Genomic DNA, 19886 nt, shown 5'->3' on the forward strand with positions numbered 1-19886 from the left:
CTTCTGACCTCTCATATTGCACGGTTCCCAGCAAACATGTGGCTTACAGTGGCTTGCCTATACTTGCACATTTGGAGAATTATTCAAATTGGTTATGTGAATATTTACCATTCAAGCAGAGTGCAGAGCATCAGACTGTTCAAGGGTACAGAGAAAGCATAAGGGGATTTTATAAAGCAGCCCTTAGAGGGTGGGTGTGGGGAAGGGGAGAACCAGAAGAGGACACTTCCGGATTTTTCACACTGCTCTGGATGCAAGGCAGTGGATTCCGCCAGGCTTCTCCAACCAGAGCTGCCCAGGAGCCCCTTGGGGTTGTTGTTAAAATGCAAATTCTGATACAGTATGTCTGAGGGTAGAGGGACTGAAATTCTGACTTTCTAACAAGCTCTAACAAGCCTTTATGCCATATAAATGGTCTTTGAAACTCTAAGATATTGCTGTAAGGAAACCTTGGCAAGCGTGAAATGGGTTAAAAGATAAATTGACTTGATTCTAGATAACACCATCTCACTTTCTCTGGTGGCACTTGGCCTGAAATTTTCCATTTAAGGAATTGAAACAGGGTTACCTGCCAGCTGAGCACCTTAAAGCAATGATTTGCAAAACCTCTTTGCAGCCCCAGTACACCTGAGGGAAATGACAGTCTGGTTACTTCCTTGACCAGTGATCCTCAAACAGGCAGGGCAGGAAAAGCATTTCTCTGAGTTTATCCTTTGTCGTTGGAAAAGGCCTTCCTCTGACTCAGTTGATTACAATCTGTCCTCTCTTCCGTCTGGTTGGTGGAAAATGACTGTTTTGAAGTTAAATGTTTCCATGACGATTGTTAATATCAATGTAACAGACATCTGTAACACCATGGCACCACGTACGAATGTTAAACCATTTAATTCTAATGACAACCTTAGAAGGTAGGTAGTTATCATTCCCATTTTACAGACGTGGAAAATGATTAACAGACAATAAACAACGTGTTTAGAGTAACCCAGCTGGTAGTTGGCAAAGTGGGGACTCAAATCCAGGCACCCCGTTTCTAAGCCCTTATGTTTAAACACTTTATCAAGCTACCCCATCAAGTGATGTGTTAAGATTTGGGATTCACTGCAGGCAAAGTTCATCAGGAAAGCGACTAAATAATTCAAAACCTGATGACAGGTTGAAATTGAAGTTTAGGCCAAGTTTAGTTTTAATTCTTCATCCTCCTCTGCTAACTTCTCCTCTTTTTGTTTAACTTTTTATTTGGAAATAATTTCAAATTAAAGAAAAGTTACAAAAATAATACAAAAAGAGCCCCCTATATCGTTTATGCAGATTCACCAATTTTTAACATTTTTCCAACTCTGGAATTTTTCAAAAGCTAAGTAAGCTGATGCCTCTCAACACAGCTTCCAAGACCTGCTCCCTTAGGACACCCTACCCATGTCTACAGTTTACCCTTCAGGGGATCAGGACTCAGGTGCCTCAGCTTGCCCCATTGATCAAGTGCGAACCTCACTTGGCATTTCTTTCCAGGTAGATGCCGCGTGGTAAGAAATTCCTGGCAATTTATCATTAACTGAGAGTGGCTAATGGTGTTTCACTTTTAGTCTCATTAGCATTTTAACAGAGCACCTTCAGTAAAAAGAGACACCCACTTTCTGGGGCTGGAATTCCAAGCAAAGCAGGAGTGCTGATGGGAAGCAAATTTGTAAACAAACCATGTGAGATCTTGACTATTTTGCCTAGGGTAATCATCCACCACGTAAGAGACAGGCTATAATTTGGTAAGAAAACACCAGACAAAAATAAAGATATTGAAAACAAGTGTAAAAATATTTTTAAAAGATACTAAACTACTAACTTGTCCAAAAATTCTCAATCCCAAAATGTCTTAAGTCTTTCATTGTCTATAATTTAAGATTTTTCAGAACAATTAAGCTTATTTGCTTTGGTGGTATTTACTCTTAAGGAACATTATATTCCATTTATATTTTGCTAACTTTTTGTGTTACAAAACATTTTGCTTGCGAAAGAGTCATGTGAATGCTTTATCATTTAATAACTTCAGGATGAGAATATGTTTTGCACTCATGTTATCTAAAATTAATGCTTGTTAAATCTTCATGGGCTCATGAAGACAGCTCAGAAAAATGATCAAAAATATGTTGGATGAAACTTCAAGTGTTCAGCTCATTTGTGGCTTTGAAAAGCTGAGTAGCTATTTATCTATCTAGAATTGTTTTACAGCCACCACTGGTAACAGAGAATGTATAAGATTACCTCCTAGGAGTCTAATTTTATATAAAGAATGGTACCCATCCTCCACTAAAGACACAATATGGAGAAATAAGATTAAGTTGGACTGAAATATGATGAACTCCAGTATGATCTTTTTAAAAAACAGGGATGTTCTTGCTTTGGAAAACTAAGGTTTGTTATATGTATAAAAATTGAACACTGTGCACTTACTTCATAAGGCCTCCATTTTCAAGAATTTCCAAAGTCTCTTCCATGTCTAAAATATTACATGGGTCTAAGGTATGTTTAATTTGTGTCATTAATGCCATCAGTGAAAGAGGGAACACATCTTTGGATGTATTTACTGGCTTTGAGGCAGGCGGACCAGCTCATTGGCCTGGCATGCACAGGGACTCAGTTACTCTGATCTCTTGTTAGTTTTGTGGAATGCAACAAAGGTAGGCCTTGTTTTTCCATAAAAAGCCCTCAAATAACACTTTCTTCAGGACAGAGAGAATTAGTCTCAAAATTTATAAGTAACTTAAATATAATTATAATAGTAAAATGAATGAATTAAACCAAAATTAAGCTAGAGAGACATGTGCAGATGCAACTCATCCCCGTCTGTTACTAAACTAGAGGAAAATCCCGTCAACAAAGGCAAGAAAGGCCAGCTTGACGAACCGCGTATGTCTTACTTGAAACAAAGCAACTCGAAAGACAGAATGCAGCAAGTTCGTTCAACCAGCCAAAAATACAAATAAATAAAAATAACTTATTGCTAGACACTGTGAGCAGAACTCAAGCAAAACTCTATGGTCTGCATAATGGCCTAATAGAGATAGCAAACTAAATTGCCTTTCGAATTAATCATTTAGGAAAATAAGCACTTATCAACAGGTTTTCTGATGACAGAAAAAATGAAATTGTGATGTTTGTGAAAACAACCGGCTAAAGTCACCACAGGCATCCAAATTTAGCTCTCCCAACATCAATATTAGGCCAATGTAAGACTGATGAAAATGCTAGTTGAAATGATGTTCTTTTTCCTGGAAAAAAAAATAGCTCCAGAAAGCTTAATTTTTGTTTAATGAAGGTTTCTGTACATATTCAAGCAGCCTGAGGATCCCCAACAAGAACAGTCCAATTTTTAAAATTTAAAACAATGCATCACATCAAAAACCATACAAATTTCATCAAAAACTTTACGTGCATTATGATAAGATAGAGAAGAGTATCTCATTTCAGTTTGCTGGTGTTTCTTATCTGAAGAATCAATCTTCCTACCAACATATAGAAAGATACATTTTTTTTAAAGCCAGAGTGTGTTTATGTCTGGCAAAGAGCACATCGGCAGTTTCTTGGCAAACAATTATATAGAGATATAATATAGATATAAATATATAGATACGCATCTATCTATCTATCTATAGAGACACTTAGAGAATACTTAGGAATTAAACTATGTGAAGGTTATTATTTTTTGTTTAAAGAATTAGGACTTTCAAATAACAAAGTCTTACAATCTCATTGCTATTTGATGTTTTCAGTGTCCTTTCATATCTATTTCACTTTTATTCTAGAAATTGCACTGGAAGGTAATCAAGACAGGCAATTTTTCCCCTTTCTTCCAGGTTGTAAAATTGAGGTACTGTGAGGCCAGAATCCAAGGCAATGAATTTTGGAGCCAAGGTCACGTAACTTCTATGAGCCGGGACTCCTTCCACCAAGACAGTCGCGCTTCACAGAAGCTTTGAATCAGAATTTCATAAACTGTGATTTCAAAAGGCAAAATAATTCTAATTTGTCTGGCTGTTGAATTAAACTGTGTGCCCAGAAATAAAATAAATAATACAGATAAAAGTATAGAAGGAAATCTCAAATTTGTGGAATTTGAAGGTCCACACAGAGAGAAAGAAACAAGTCTGGACTGGTTCCTAGGTTTGTAGTCAGAAAGTTCTAGATCTGCAACTTGACAACTTTGTGTGACTTTGAATAAAGGCCAGAAAACCCAAATAAGTACCAGTATGGGAATAAAAAGTGCCTGGCTCATTGTTTGCCATATGGTAGAGACCTACACAAATTTTTCCACTTTTCTTTATCTGGGAAGACATGCTGCTTCCTTAATTTCTCCAGTTGCAAAACTAGTTTCTAACATTTGCCTTTTTTTGCAATAATGGTTTAAGAAGTGTTATTTAAACCAAAAAGGACAATGGGGAGATTTAAACAAAAAAGACAAGGGGGAGATTCGAAGGAACATGCAATTCACATTGCAGTACACACATACATAGTATAAGTACTAATGAGTATGCTTCACATGGTAAAAGGAAAGAAAAATCAGTGTGTTTTGCCATGTGAAACGTGAATTAAATGATTTTTGTTTTATTCTGCTCTGAAATTATAAGATATTATTGTGGATAGGAGAAAAGGGAAAACTCTTACTCTATTTCCACATTCCTCTTCTTTATACAATATTAATCCAATATTCCAAACTACTGTTTGGATCACATTCATAAATGATGGTGATGGAAGGGGAACATATGTCTTTAAAAAATTATGTTTCCAGGTCAGACACTCCGATATCTTCCTCTGACCCCATTGCGAGGAAGCTGGGAAGGGAAGGGAAGCGCCATCTTCAGTAATCCAACCTTCCAGCTCTCTCACTGCACCTCCTGTTTACTCAGGGCTGGATGAGTTAGCCAACTGCCCCTCAGTCTGCCTCTAGCTAGATCTTTCTTTTCTTTTTTTGGTCTAATTTGTTGACAGAATGCATGCCCTTGGGCATACAAATTATACCAATTGGTGAAAAGATTTGAGAAAGCCCCCTCTTCCCTTTAGCATTTACATTTAAATCCTATTTCCAGCCAAGTTACCAGAGATCTTTGCATTAAGGATTATGACAATTATGATATCAGCAAACCTAATTAGTAATACTGATTGGTGTTTCTCATTTCCCATTTGCCCTTGTGCCAAAGCCCCTCAGTAACGTCTTGAGGGAGAGCAGCTGTGGCTTGGTGCCTGTGTTGTGTGTGTGTGGAGGCAGGTGTGGGCAAGAGGGTGTATATGGGCATTATTGAGCCTCTGGCCATAAAACTACCTTAACATTACAATTCTGTCATCATTTCTAAAACCTGATTCTGCTCCCTCCAAGGAAGGCGTATAGAAACAGAGCAAAGAGAATAAGGCAGGATTGGAAAAGGCAAGGAGGCCAACTGAGGAAATATTGAAACACGAATAACTCTACAATTTGGAAATCTCAGATTAATATTTAACAATCACACTTATGAAAGAAAGAATGTAGAAAAATTTTTTAAAATATTCTAGTAAATAAATTTGTAACTTCCAAGATATAAAACTCACTTAAATGACAGTCCAAGTGGCAAATCTCTCCGGAAAAAAAAAAGGAAACAAAGTAATATTATTAATTAAATTGTTGTAAATGGAAGTGTGTACCTGGATGTGTGTGTTTGTGTGCATGTGTGTGTGTTCTCTTGGTAGTGATAGGGAAAGCGGGTATGGGACCAATTCTAACTCTAAGAAGTGTTTGATAATGGCTTAAATTCTCAGGGAAACCAAGAAACCAAGCTATGACAATGACAGTGTAGCTAAAATAAAGGTTTCTACCAATGATGTATATTTAAAAATCATAGCTTGGAGCACCAGCTAAGTTACAAGCTGAAGCTCACGTCTTTCCATTTAGACCAAACTTTGGTGTTGAAAGCAACAAACAGTGTCACTCTCACACTAACACTACGAAAAAATGGATCATTCACATCATTATAATTTTTCTTGAGACTGTCAGAGAACTGAGGTCACAAGGCAACCAAGTAAACCTTATTCCAAAAAGAAAAAATCTTTTTCAAGGAAAGACAGGACATATGAACTGCCTCACCATTGGGAGAGCACAGGAGAAAGTGTGCAAGAAAAAGTCAGCTAACATTTTAACCCAGCCCAGGGATGTCACCCATAGGGGCCGACACGAGAACTGGGCCACTTTATGGAATCTCCACATGGATGTGCCAACATTCAAACCGTAGGCACCATAACACAGTGGGAATATTGTCAGATGCAATAAATTCCTGATAGGCATAGTCCTAATCGAATGCTTCTCCTTTTCTCTTCTTTTAAAGATCTGTTCTAAACCAGACAGTGAATCATTTCTGGATCTGCCATCTTGCTTGGGGTTGCTTGAATATGGAAAAGAAAAGGGATGATGGAATTTAGCAAGGGGAGGTGGGTTCTTTGGGTACTTCTCAGCCTCAGAAAACAGGAGCTCTACACTGAAAAGTCAGTGAATTACCATGATGAATTATAATTGATTTCCATTTTAACTGTTAGAAGTTGATCTTCTGAAACAGGAAAGTCCGCATACATACAGTGAAGGCTGCTGGCCAAAATTTTGATATTTTACATTTATCAGATCAGTGCCTCTTTCAATCCCTTCAGCCATTGACTCTATCGGTTCTATCTTTATATCAATAATGGCAATAGCACTTGAAAGGTTAAAGTTTTATTTTCACTTTAAGTCATGCTAAACTGAACAAGACATGGCTTCAGGATCATTGCTATTATCCATGAGAGCAAAACTAAAGAACATTTAAAACATTAAATCAGGCATGTATCAGAAAATGAGTACCAAAAACTGCTGAGAACCAAGTGTGATCGATTTTGCACACACATTTTGAGTGTGGACTTGACTGCCTAGGTTGACATCCCAGTTTTCACCACTTACTAGCTGGAGACGCTTAGGTGTGTTACTTGAGATTTCCAAGAGTCAATTCTCTCCTCTGCAGTACCTGGATGGTATAATATTTAAATCATAGGATTCTTGTGAAGGTTGAAAAGCACGTCTATGTAAGCATTCAGCCTGACAGGTAGAATAGGATATCAATGACCATGGAAGGGAAGTGAGGGCTGTATGAGTATCCTCTTTCATCTCCACTGTACAGATGTGGAGACTGTGCATCAGAATAGTTATATTATTTGTTTTAGGAACCGCAGCTGGCAAAGGATGAACTCAAGCTTAGAATGTGTTTGGAGCCTTCTAGATTTAATTATTTTCCTTTATATCAAATTTCTTCACTTAGATCCATAATTTGGTCTACATGTGTTAGCTGAATCATAAATAATAATGTTTCTGGTTAAACCTTTTTCAGACTAAGTAATAAACCCATGTAAAATGGAAGATACCAAATTAACGTAATTGTTAAAAATGTTCTCTAAACTCACGTATTACAAGAGAACTGAAGATCATCCAAGATCAATCTCAACTTTGAATAAGCAACTCATCCTTTTACAAGGGAAATTAATGGTAAATTTATTTAATTAAGTTAATAGTTAAAGTAATGGTGGCTTCTCAAAATAATTCTTTTTCATTTTCTATAATATCTTACATGCTATTATTAATCTAAATTGCAGTTACACAACTAAACACACTTGAAAAGTGATCACAACAAACAATGCTCATATGCCAATTAGAGCCAAAAATTTTTTACAGCAGCAAAAAAGAAGCTCAAAATGTCAAAGCACTTACTGCGGCTTGCCGATGAGTATTGGACAATATTCCATGAATCTTCACTTTGTCCTTTTCCATTTGGTCTATGTTCACCCACAAATCCCGGCTGGCAGAATCAGCTGGACCATATATCCGAGATATATAGTAATTGTGGTCTGTGTCCTCCTGTAAAAATAAAGATGATGAGCATCAAGAACCGAGATGGCATGGATGGACCTTAAGGGCATTATGCTAAACAAAATAAATCAGACAAAGAAAGACAAGCACTGTATGTTCTCACTCATAACGTGGAATCTAAAAATGCTGAACTCATAGAGACAGAGAGTAGAATGGTGTTTACCAGGGGTTGAGGGAGTGGGAGAAATGGAAAGACATTGGCGAAAGAGTATAAACTTCCAATTATAAGACGACTAAGTTCTCGGGAGCTAGCATACAGCATGGTGATATGGTTAATAATACTGATTAAATGCTTGAAAGTTTGAAGAGAATAGATCTTAAATGTTCTCACCACAAACAAGAAATCGTAATTATGTGATGTGATGGAGGTGTTAGCTAATGCTGAGGTGGTGATCATTTTGCAATATCTAAATGTACCAAATCAATACGTTGTGTATCTTAAAATTACACAATGTTACATGCTAATGAAATCTCAATGAAGCTGGAAAAAAAGGGATGCATTCAATCACTATAAACCCAACTTAGGTAATTTACAGAGCTACAGGCAGACTTCCATCAAAAAGGAAAATAAAAAGTCAGTTCTCAAAAGAAAAGAAAAAAAAGGACAGAAGTATTGTCCCTAAAATTCTTAAAAAGAAATTAAAACAGTACTATGAAATTAGAAATGTTAATATTCCTCTAAATAGCCAAATGAGTTAAATAACCTCTATGGGAAGTGAATTAGATTTTTTAAAAGATGTAAAATTAATAAGCCTCTTTAGAAGAAATTGTTAAATAAACAAAACAGAGGAAAACGTAGACTCCGTGTACAATAGTCTTTCTTTCACAGTAAGGTTAGGGATCTCTCTTATTACTGCCCAAACAAAAATGGCACTTGTGGAACTATTTACTGAAAACCTGAACTATAATTACTATCGAGTGACAACATATTCAAACTTCTCTTCTATTAAAGCCTGCTTTCAGCTAATGGTCCTGGAAATGGAGATAAAACATTTTTTCCATATAATTTGGGTTATTAAATTCTACTTTGATTTAAATTCTCATTTTTGATATCACCATGGTGCCTGTCACAAACTGTTATTTTTCATGTTTCTCACTCAATGAAGAGATTTAAATGTCTTAAAAGGCAATTTTGCTGAAGAACACCCAGAAAAATCATATGATTCTTGACTAATTTGGATTGCAATTAATTTCCTTTTTTACCATAAGATGTACTTGTGCTTACCAATTTTAGGAGTCTGCTAGATAGAATATATTTAAAAAGAATCAGGTACGTGTAAGAATAACATTTAGTGAATAGAGGGTCTATGATTTGAATAATAAAATTTTGGATGTGAATTTTATCTAATGCATTTATTATTTAAGTGCTAATTAAATAAAATACAATTATTCTCAAAATCCAATCAAAACAAGAATCCCATGCACCTTTTCGCAAGTCATCAGGCTAGATGTATATAAAACTGACTACAGAAAGGAAAGGAATATTCTAAGAGGTATTCTAAATAGATTTTGCCTCATGACTAAAAGAAAGAATATGACCCTAAATGTAAATCTCGAGAACAGTGATTAAACTTTAACAGTAAGATTTAAAAAAAAATAATAATAGTAAAGATCCTAAGTAAATCTCTAATTAAACTCTAGGTATCACATACAAATTATGTATACACCCATGATGAAAGATAAGAAAGCTCTGCAGAGAAAGAAGAAAAAAAGGAAATACAAATAAAGAAGCAAGAATAAGATTCCACACAGTCCAAGAGAGATTTGATATCCTAGTGGTTTTCTAGCACTCCTTTCCAGAACATTATGACACTGATCGCCCAGGTTCTAGATGTAACGAGCATTGTGGTTGTGTCTCCAACATGTATTCAACTCGTCTCTGTTGTCTGGTGCTTTACCACTGGAAGCTTCTGAGGTGGGCACCCTCCTTGACATTGGGCACAAGCCATTTTACACATGTCATCCCATTGGCCACAAGGCTGGTGAGCACCATAAGCACATAAACTAAGAAAGACCAATTAGTGAGACAGCTAGGAGTTTAGGTAGAGAGGAGATATTTTCCCTTATTCTGATTGCTGAGATGTGTAGGTGTGAGACTTGAAACTACTGCCACCATTTTGCTACCACAAGGAAACCCACATGAGGATAAAGGAAACATAGATAAGTTCAGAACCATGATGGCTACAAAGAAAAAGCCAGATCTCTGATCAAGGACATCTAAGTGTGACCTCCTCCTGGGCTTGCTCACTTAGATGAACCATTAAATCTCTTTTATTGTTAAAACACCTCAGCTGGAGTTATTGTCAACCAAGAGAATTCTAGTTGACAAACAGTTTCCCTAACTTGCAACCAAAGGGGACTTAACGTAAGCAACATTGAATAGGGCAACCTTATTTACAGATTTATAGATCTGGATAACAAACTTTTCCCGTCCAGGTCGGTTATTCAAGCTAATCACACAGCACAAATGGAAACTTGTACCTAACCTGTCAGAAATCATCAAGTCTGAATGACAAACGATAATGGTTCACTTAATTTTTCAATGAATGGTATAAAAGGGTGATTCTGAAGGAAATATTCAATGTTTAAATTAAAAATCTAATTTTTTCTCCCTACTGCTATTATTACTATAAAGAGTTCAGCAACACTAAGGTCAGAGATGTAAGCTTCAGGTGAATCGTGTAACAGATTCTAGGATGCTGCCAAAGTCCCATATAATTACCAAACAGGTATTTTCTTTAAAATTACAAACTTTCAGTATAGTGTTCAGTATAGTTGTCACAATCAACTTATCTAACACGACTCTAGTATTTCCTTTAACCCTTAAATCTCTGTAATTAATAAAAAATAGTTTTGAAGTTAACATAAAGAATAAGAATATCATTATGATTAAATAATGGATTATCTGCAAAAATATATATGATTTCGTCTAATTACAATGACTTACATGGCTTTGTGAAAATACACCTTCTATTTTACTTAAAAAAGAGCTTCCCAGAACAATACTACATCTTTGAAAATATTGAAAAGCTAAAGACTAGAGCATGGTGTTTCACTTCTATAGCTTAAGCTTACCAAGTTATCATAGCAACTTTCATTCAAAGAGGAAGAGCAGTTACTGTTTATCTTGGAATTTACAGACATAATTTGTTAAATCCCAGGGAGAGGTGTTTGGCTCAGTCATTTAGGAAAGCCATAAAGTGGATGTCTTAAAAATGTGACATTTTAGCACTACTAAATTATTCAAACCACATCTTGTCCTTTATAGAAGTGATGGTACTTATAGGGTTGTCAAAAGCCACTTCAGGCACAAAGATTTTCCTTTTCTGCTCGAAAGCAAACTATTTCTAACACCATAGAAAGTAAAACAAAGCACTACTGTGATATGCCTAGTTGCCAATTCATTCAGGAAACCACCTGTTACCGAAAGTGGATGGCACAGCAGGTAATTATAAATCCCATAAATTCATGCTTCTGGAACATGCCTGGAAATGTGCAGCTGTAAACAAAAAGGACATACACCCAAAAGACAGAGAAACTCATCATAACTGTAGCCTAACCATTCTGCAACAATCTGTTTACACAATTCCAAACCCAAATGTCGTCTTCTCTTCTATCAGGGCTGTTAAGTTGATATTATGATGAATAATTTTTACGGATGCCTCATATTGTCTTATGAAGTAATAGCATTTGAGCTTTAAATTCATTTCATTGAGAACGAAAAAAAATATATCAAGAATATATTGTATGAACATCATTGTGCTAGTCATTTCAAATATACAGATACATAAAACATAATCAAAGTTCTTAGGTAAAGCTATTTAGCATTGAATGACTTAGTTACCTCTCAAAGTCAGTGCATAATAAGTAAAAGAATATTATATGTGAATGGTTCTTGCCAGGTGTTAATATATACCAAATATATTCTTATATTAATGATTTCACAAGGACTGTATAGTATATTTAAAAGCGAAGCTATTTAAAAATATTACTTGTGTATATTAAACTTCTCAAAAACAAAGAGTTAAAAAATAGTTCTTTATGATATAAAAAATCATGTGGATAGAAGAAACCAAAGGACATGATAAAGTAACAAAAAGAGAAAAGGAGTGAGCTGGCAGTACTCAGAAAAAAATTACAGAGATGAACTCATTAGTAGAAACAATAGTAGAATAAACATGACTAAATTACTAGTCAGGACACAGAAAACAGTCTTGAGAAATGTACATGAGATGAAATGGAAAATAAGAATGAAATAAATATCTAAGATAGAAAATCAGAGAACTGATAGAAAAAAGGAGAGCATATAAATATATATATGGTTGGCAGAGAATAGGTTTTTTTGTTGCTATTTTTGATGAGGAAGATTGTCACTGAGCTAACATCTGTGGCAGTTTTCCTCTATTTTTTTGTATGTGGGATGCTGCCACAGCATGGCATGATGAGCAGTGTGTAGGTCTGCACCTGGGATCTAAACTCATAAACCCCAGGCTGCCAAAGCAGAGTGCATGAACTTAACCACTATGCAACTGGGCCAGCCCCAGAAAAGTTTTTTAAAAATGTATTAGAAGAATCATTTTTCTGAGATGAAGAAAGACTTAAATCTACAAACCATGTTCCAAGAAAATTTGCAATAATGTTTTGAATACTAAGAATTTTCCTGGTGCGATTTTTCATAGATTAAAAAAAAAAAGACACCTAGAAAGACAAATCAAGTTAGCTATAAGGAGGAAGAAACCTGGGATAGTGTGATACTTCTCCATAATATCCAGCAGAAACAATGTCTATGCAATGAGAGAAGGAAGTGGGGACTCAAGTAATTTTTGCCCAACCATGCTGTAATCGAAGTAAAAAGGCAACAAACATATTTCAAATATATACAAATACAGAGAAAATATACATAAATGAGACTTTCTGAGAAATGTAATACCTAATTATACAGCCCATCAATCAGGGAGTGAAGCAAACATGGTCACAGGCATGGAGAAGCTATAGTAAACATTCTGATGGTAGCTGTACTCCAAGGGAATTATGTTCAGAGAAATGGAACAATTTAGTTACCATGGTTATAAATTAGAATGTAAATGATATAAACCGTGAAAATACAAAAATAATAGTCTAAGTCAATTTTCATGTTTTGTAGCAGGTAATGGATATATAAATCTGAAGTGTAGAAATATAGTTTTAAAAAATAATAAGCCCCAATTTTTAATTTTTTTAAGGTGTATTTTTGCTTTTCTTGTTCTTCTTTTCTTTTGGTGAGGAACATTGGCCCTGAGCTAACATCTGTTGCCAATCTTCCACTTTTTCTTTTTTCTCCCCAAAGCCCCAGTACATATTTGTATATCTTAGCTGTAAGTCATTGTAGTTCTATGTGAGATGTCACCACAGCATGGCTTGACTTGTGGTGTGTAGGTCTGCACTCACGATGTGAACCAGTGAACCCTGGGCCGCTGAAGTAGAACGCAGGAACTTAACCACTCGGCCATGGGGTCAGTCCCCCAAATTTTTAATTTTAAAAGGAACTTTTGAGGCAAAAAGTCTGAAATTAGTAGTTTACAGATGACATACATGCTGTCAAAGGCCAGCAGATACAAAGGTAAGTTCATTATTTTCCTTAAATATAGTACTTATAGTACAATTCCAATTTTATAAAATTACATTCATCTAAATATAAATGTATGTTTCCGTCTACTCTCCTATCTCCATATACTTTCTGATTATATATGTATGTTTGTGTGTATGTATGTGTGTGTATATATATATATACAGAGAGAGAGAGAGATGTCTAAAATATATTTACCATATACTGATTGGTTAATTGTAGGTGATAGGATGGGACTTGGAGGGTTTTTTCCCCCTTAATCTGTATTATTTGATTTTTTAAAAATAAACATTATAGGGGTCAGCCCCATGGCTGAGTGGTTAAGTTTGAGCACTCTGCTTCTGTGGCCTGGGGTTTCCCTGGTTCGGATCCTGGGCGGGGACATGGCACCGCTCGTCAGGCCATGCTGAGGCGGCGTCCTACATAGCACAACAGAGACACTCACAACTAGAATATATAACTATGTTCTGGGGGGCTTTGGGGAGAAGAAGCAGCAAAAAAATTAAAAAGACTGGCAACAAATGTTAGCTCCGATGCCAGTTTCACAAAAAGAGAATAAACATTATAATGAACCACTCTCTTTTCTTTTTCTTCACATAAAGCAATAAAAAATATGTGAAGAGGCTTAAAAGTATCAGTTGTTGATTCTTGGAATCAAAACACCAACAAATATCAAGAGACACAAGGCCACAACGTTATATATAGTTAGGATAAAATTTCTATTTTCTATGAACAGTGCTTAAAGAAGACTCCTTTACCATACTTAAACCAGATACTCATACTCAACATGTGCTTCAAGGTCAATAACTTAAAATCGCTTTATGAAATAGCTGATACATAAATTTCCATTAAACCTTTTCTTTAAAATGCTAGCTTTGATAACCTAATTGATGTAGAGTGCAATCTTTCTTGCTACTTACTGTAAATGAAACCAGCACTAACTGAAATGAAAATATTCACTTCTACTAAATTTTGAGCTAGAGATTACTTAGAGTCTGAATTTTTATAAAATGAGTTTATGTTGTATTTTACAGAAGCATCACAAATCATCTCTCTGTTCACTCATTTATGCAGAGATCATTTGTTTTATGCGTATACAGTACAACATGTCTTTATGGAGAGATGTTTTGAGTGAAGGCACGGAGGGTAACGCTGAAGCATTATTCACTAGCACTGCTGGATCTTGGCAATGTCTATAATGCAACGAGAGACTTTTAAGCAGTTGCTCACATTTTCCTTCCAGTTATTATGCTCGTATAATCTGCTGGCTTATTTCTAGGACATGTTTTCATGGATCTCAAAGAGGCAGTGGGCTGGAGACATAGCTACATTCTGGCAAGGTGGTGGGTAGAGAATGGAAGGCAGGGAAGGGAAATGTCCTGTGGTCTGAGGCATTAAATTCGTACACAGTGACCTGATCTCTAGTTCTCAGGGGCTTGGTCACCAACAAGTTCTGTCACTTCAATGAAGTCACTTATGCAGTCAGTTCACGTTAGTGGATTGAAAGTGTGAACTTCCTGTGCACATAATTCCTCTTTGCCAGAGGTAAAATGATACAGAGGAAGGCAGGGGACTTGGACCTGCAGGAGCTGTGCAGTGGCATGAGTGGTGCTTCCCAGCTGGGCTGGGAGCACTGATGACGTCATGAGACATGGAGTAGACCATACAGAAAGAGAAGTGCGATGAAAACCACACCTTTCCCAATGACATTAGAAAACAGTGACCTATAGAGAATGTGTGTGGGCAGATCCTTAGGTCATACGAGTGTCTCTATTAATAAAAAGCGAAGGATAGTATTGAGTTTTCTTTCACTGAGCTGTCAATGAATCAAATTAGACCAATGTATTTAAACAATTGAAAAGCCTATGAACAGAATACAAAGGATATTAATTAGCCCCACACAATTTCAGCACCATAGGAACAATTACATATTATCTTCCAATAGCCTTCAGTACATATCAGCAGATAGTACAGCGGTACCCTCTCCAGATACTAAGAACAATTACATGGAATACAATTCAATTTACTGTTATAATGTCAGAAGAATTAAAATCAATTCCTCTAGCTCCTGTTGATTATACCAGATTATTGCACCAGTTCTCAATACACACATCTTTGACATATGGTTTTCAGATTCTTACATACACTTCCTTGTTCTTCTAAGGATTTTTACCTATTGATCTGTTTACAGTGAGCTCTATCTTCATAGCAATATCTTGTCTATGACTCAATAGGTACTTAATCGTCACTCTTGATAAGTTGTAGGTTAGTCCCAAGGTTGAAGGCAAATTCACAGATTTGCTGCAGGGGGTGTAAGGATCCCTGCAGACGCTATGTGTCGTGTGCAAACTGAATACATCACAGGTCTTCCATAGGTGTGTACAATTTTTCAAAAGCACAGTATACTGTGGTGGGTAAAATGGGTGATCATTTTACAGTGTCATTATATTTCCCTATAACTCATGGTATGGTATATTTTCCCATTCAATTGGAAAGAAACAGCAACAATGGTGTGGACAGCTTCAAAATGTTCTGACAATCAAAAAAGACCATCTTAATTTAAAAGGATGGAAATACCTGTTCTAGATTTGGCACCCATGACATGGCCAGAATTTGGGTACTATATACATACTATCTTAGTCTGCTCAGCTGTCATAACAAAATATCATAGACTGGGTGGCTTAAACAACAAAAATTTATTTCTCACAGTTCTGGAGGCTGGGAAGCCAAAGATCAACGTTCTGGCTGATTTGGTTTTTGGTGAGGACTCTCTTCCTGGCTTGTAGACACCTGCCTTCTCACTGTGTCCTCAGATAGGAGAAAGTACTCCGGTGTCTCCCCCTCCTCTTACAAGGACATCAATCTCATTGGAGTATGGCCCCACTCTATGACCTCATTTAACCTTAATTACTTCCTAAACACCCTGTCTCCAAATACAGTTACAGTTACGTGGGAGTTAGGGCTCTAACATGTGAATTTGGGAAGGCCACAATTCAGTTCATAGCACATAGAGACAGTTTCTTTATTAAGTTTGGATTTGCAAAAAAAACCCTAGCTTTTATTACCTTTGAAAATTCATGTCATTCTCTAGTACTAATCAATATTGTCATTCAAGCTTTCTAATATAGGAGGGATTTTTGAAAATCCACATAGTTCTGTCTTGGCCTATTTCTTAGGAAAAAAATTGAGAAATGATTACTATTTATAATTCCAAAAGAATTATGGAAAAATTTACTCAGGAGCAACTTCTAAAAATTATAACTCAGTTGAGAATTTTCACATAACCAACATTTATGGGAGACTTGGATGGTTTCCTCTTACCAACTGGTAACCACTTGGCAAACATTCACATTTCTAAGGAAACTGTTACTATCCAAAAACTATCCAATCTGGTTTTTGAAGTGACAGCTATTAATATACTTTTAATTAGTCAGATAGTTTTTTCATATTGTTATTCCTTTAATGTCAAAGAATGAAACTTTTCTTCAGCTTTTTTTTTCTAATTTCTTATGCCTTCAAAATTTTAGTCCCCTAGAGTTAGGCAGTGAATAATAAGCAATGGGTCAGCTATGAATGGAATTCTGCCAAAGGAGGTTTGACGTCACTTGTCATACTTAGAATCAGAATCTAATACTAATTTGCCTTTCTAAGAAGATATCATTTTGAAAATAAAGTTAGCTTTCTGAGCTTATTTTTTCAAGACTATGGAAAGGAAGTTATAATAAAAATAGTCATGTCAGAGGATTGGGGTTAAGTCCTCTTAAGATAAACATGTTAAATATATGTTGGAAACTATAAAGTGCTATTAGACACTGTTTTTGTTTTGTTGACATAAATATCCCAGATAACAAAAAAAAGTCAAACATTTCACATTTTTATGCTAACATTTATTGAAGCATGAATTCTCCTCAAATATCAGAGACCATCTTGCAGTCCATAATTAACAGTGAGCAATGTTCTGTAGCCTCTACTACTGGAGAACAATTTTCACAAATAGGTGACATTCTGGAAAAAAAAATACCTCCCTTTTTACTGAATTTTATATAACTGCCTTGCTTCTAAACATGCCTCAAAATATGTCTCCAATAGGGGCTGGTCCCGTGGCCGAGTGGTTAAGTTCGCGCGCTCCGCTACAGGCGGCCCAGTGTTTCGTTAGTTCGAATCCTGGGCGCGGACATGGCACTGCTCATCAGACCACGCTGAGGCAGCGTCCCACATGCCACAACTAGAAGAACCCACAACGAAGAATATACAACTATGTACCGGGGGGCTTTGGGGAGAAAAAGGAAAAAATAAAATTAAAAAAAAAAAATATGTCTCCAATAGAAGAAGCATAGAAAGACTAGCAATCAAAGAAATTAATTGCACCATTAATAGCATATGCGCATTATATTATGCTAGTAAAGAGAATCACCAAGATGTTGAGCCGAATCAAACTTTGTGAGAAGACCACTGCCTGCAATAGGAAATCTAGCATCCAATTCTATTAGTTATCTGGCTACAGAGATTGACAACTACCTCTAACACTGAATTAGTGTTCTACGTTCTCTCCACATTGAATTCATTTGCTCTATCCTTGCCATCTATCATTGGGCTCTTGGTGATTGGTCTCTGTTTTGGATCCTTTACTTTAAGTAAATGGTTAATCACATATTTATGAGAACTGGCTAATAAGTGCAGCCAACACTTATAAATGTGCATGATATTCTAAGTTCTAAGCTTGACACATAATATACATTAGGTATGTAGTCATTGCAACAGCTCAATGAATTATAAAGAAACTAAAGCTCAGAAACACCGAATAGTTGCCTGGCATCACATAACTCCCGGGGATATAGAAACAGTTCTGCATGACTCCAAGTTCTACGTTCTTTCCAATTCCACAATACCCTTTAGATATTAAATGTTTTAGGACTTCAAAAAAAAATTACATTTGGTCAAACTGTTTCCCTCAGGCTACTATCAGGAGTTGTGTAACAGCTCTCTCATTGGCTTCCCTGCTTCTCCTCTTGTTTCCTTCACTTTATTCTCTAGAGAGTAGAGTAATCCTTTTAAAAGTAATTGTTTTAAAGCAGAAATCTGATCATGTCACTCTCCTTCTCTAATGAGGCTTCCCAACACACTTAGAATAAAATCCAATGTCCTTACAAGCACTGTGCTTGACAGCCATCCCTTCAACTTCATCCTCCCCATCACGCACTCTGCACCAACCCTACTGCCTCTTGATGTCCCATGAATATGCCAATGTGCCCTAGCATCATACTGTGCACCTGCTGTTTTTTGCATTTGCAATAATCCTCCCCTATTCTGTCATGCTGTATTTCTTAGTCTATTTTAATTTCCTCTTTAACATTTTTTATCATCAGACTTTTTTTTTAATTCATTACCACCCCCATTTAAAATCTCTCTCCCCCTCGCTTTATTGGGTTCACTGCTGTATTCTAGGGACTAGACGTTGTCTGGTATGTGATAGACATTCAACACATAATTGTTGAGGTTAGAGCTTCTTTACGTTTTCACAGGCTAGTTTTTTTGGCTTTATTATCTCCCAGAAAAGATGTCATCTTGGTGGATTCTTCTTCACAGCAAGGATGAAGAAGATCATACACAAACCAATCCAATTTAATTATAAATACATTTTATTCACTACTCAGTTTATTATTCTTGAAATTTCCACGTTCTATTACAAAAACTTCCCAAGCCACCTCTATCAGTAGTCTATTGCTGGGTAATAAATAACCCCAAAACTCGGTGGCTTGAAACAACCACTCATTTGTTTGCGATTCTGTTGAAATGAACTGGGCTCAGCTGGGCGTTACTTCCATGGCACACGGTGTCACCTGAGTTCACTGCTGGTTTACAGCCAGTTCCCATGTTGGCCTGGGGCTGGCTGTGTTCACGTGGCCTTAGTCACACATTTAGGGTCTTTATCCCCATGTGTCGTCTAGTTCCCGAGGAGGCGAGATTAGGCTTATTCACAGGGTAATGGAATCTAAGAGAAGAAGGGTGGGAGCTGCCAGCCTCTGGAGGCACAGCTTTGAAGCTGCACAGCATCACTTTTGTCCCATTCGTTTAATCAGAACAAGTCACAAGGTATGGTCTGGATTCCAGGGGTGGGAAGACAGAGCCTACCTCTTTATGGGAGGAACTGTAGGAACTTTTGGCCATTTTTAACCCCCCTCCAATATAAGCTGTTTTGCTGCATGTAAACATAGAGCTACTTTGCCCCCAGGAGATGCTACACCATTTCCATTTCAGTGAGAGACCATTTGAGGATACCCTTGGGTAGCTTCAATTAAAAAAAAAAAATCTGTAAAACGGCTTTCATTTGACATAAGGTGCTTTTAACAATGTAAATTTTCCTACTACTTTCTA

At 36.4% G+C, this 19886-nt stretch overlaps 1 protein-coding gene across 2 annotated transcripts in view; it reads right to left on the reverse strand.

The window, feature by feature from the left end:
- The window catches only part of PLXDC2 (plexin domain containing 2), a 412323-nt gene that overhangs the window by 208601 nt on the left and 183836 nt on the right, over positions 1-19886 (reverse strand). For both annotated transcript variants that reach the window (XM_070601478.1, XM_008519041.2), the window contains exon 4: positions 7748-7894. In XM_070601478.1, the coding sequence (XP_070457579.1) occupies positions 7748-7894 (147 nt within the window). The remainder of the gene's footprint in view (positions 1-7747; positions 7895-19886) is intronic.

The sequence above is a fragment of the Equus przewalskii genome, chromosome 30 (assembly GCF_037783145.1).
Source record: "Equus przewalskii isolate Varuska chromosome 30, EquPr2, whole genome shotgun sequence".
Lineage (NCBI taxonomy): Eukaryota > Metazoa > Chordata > Mammalia > Perissodactyla > Equidae > Equus > Equus przewalskii.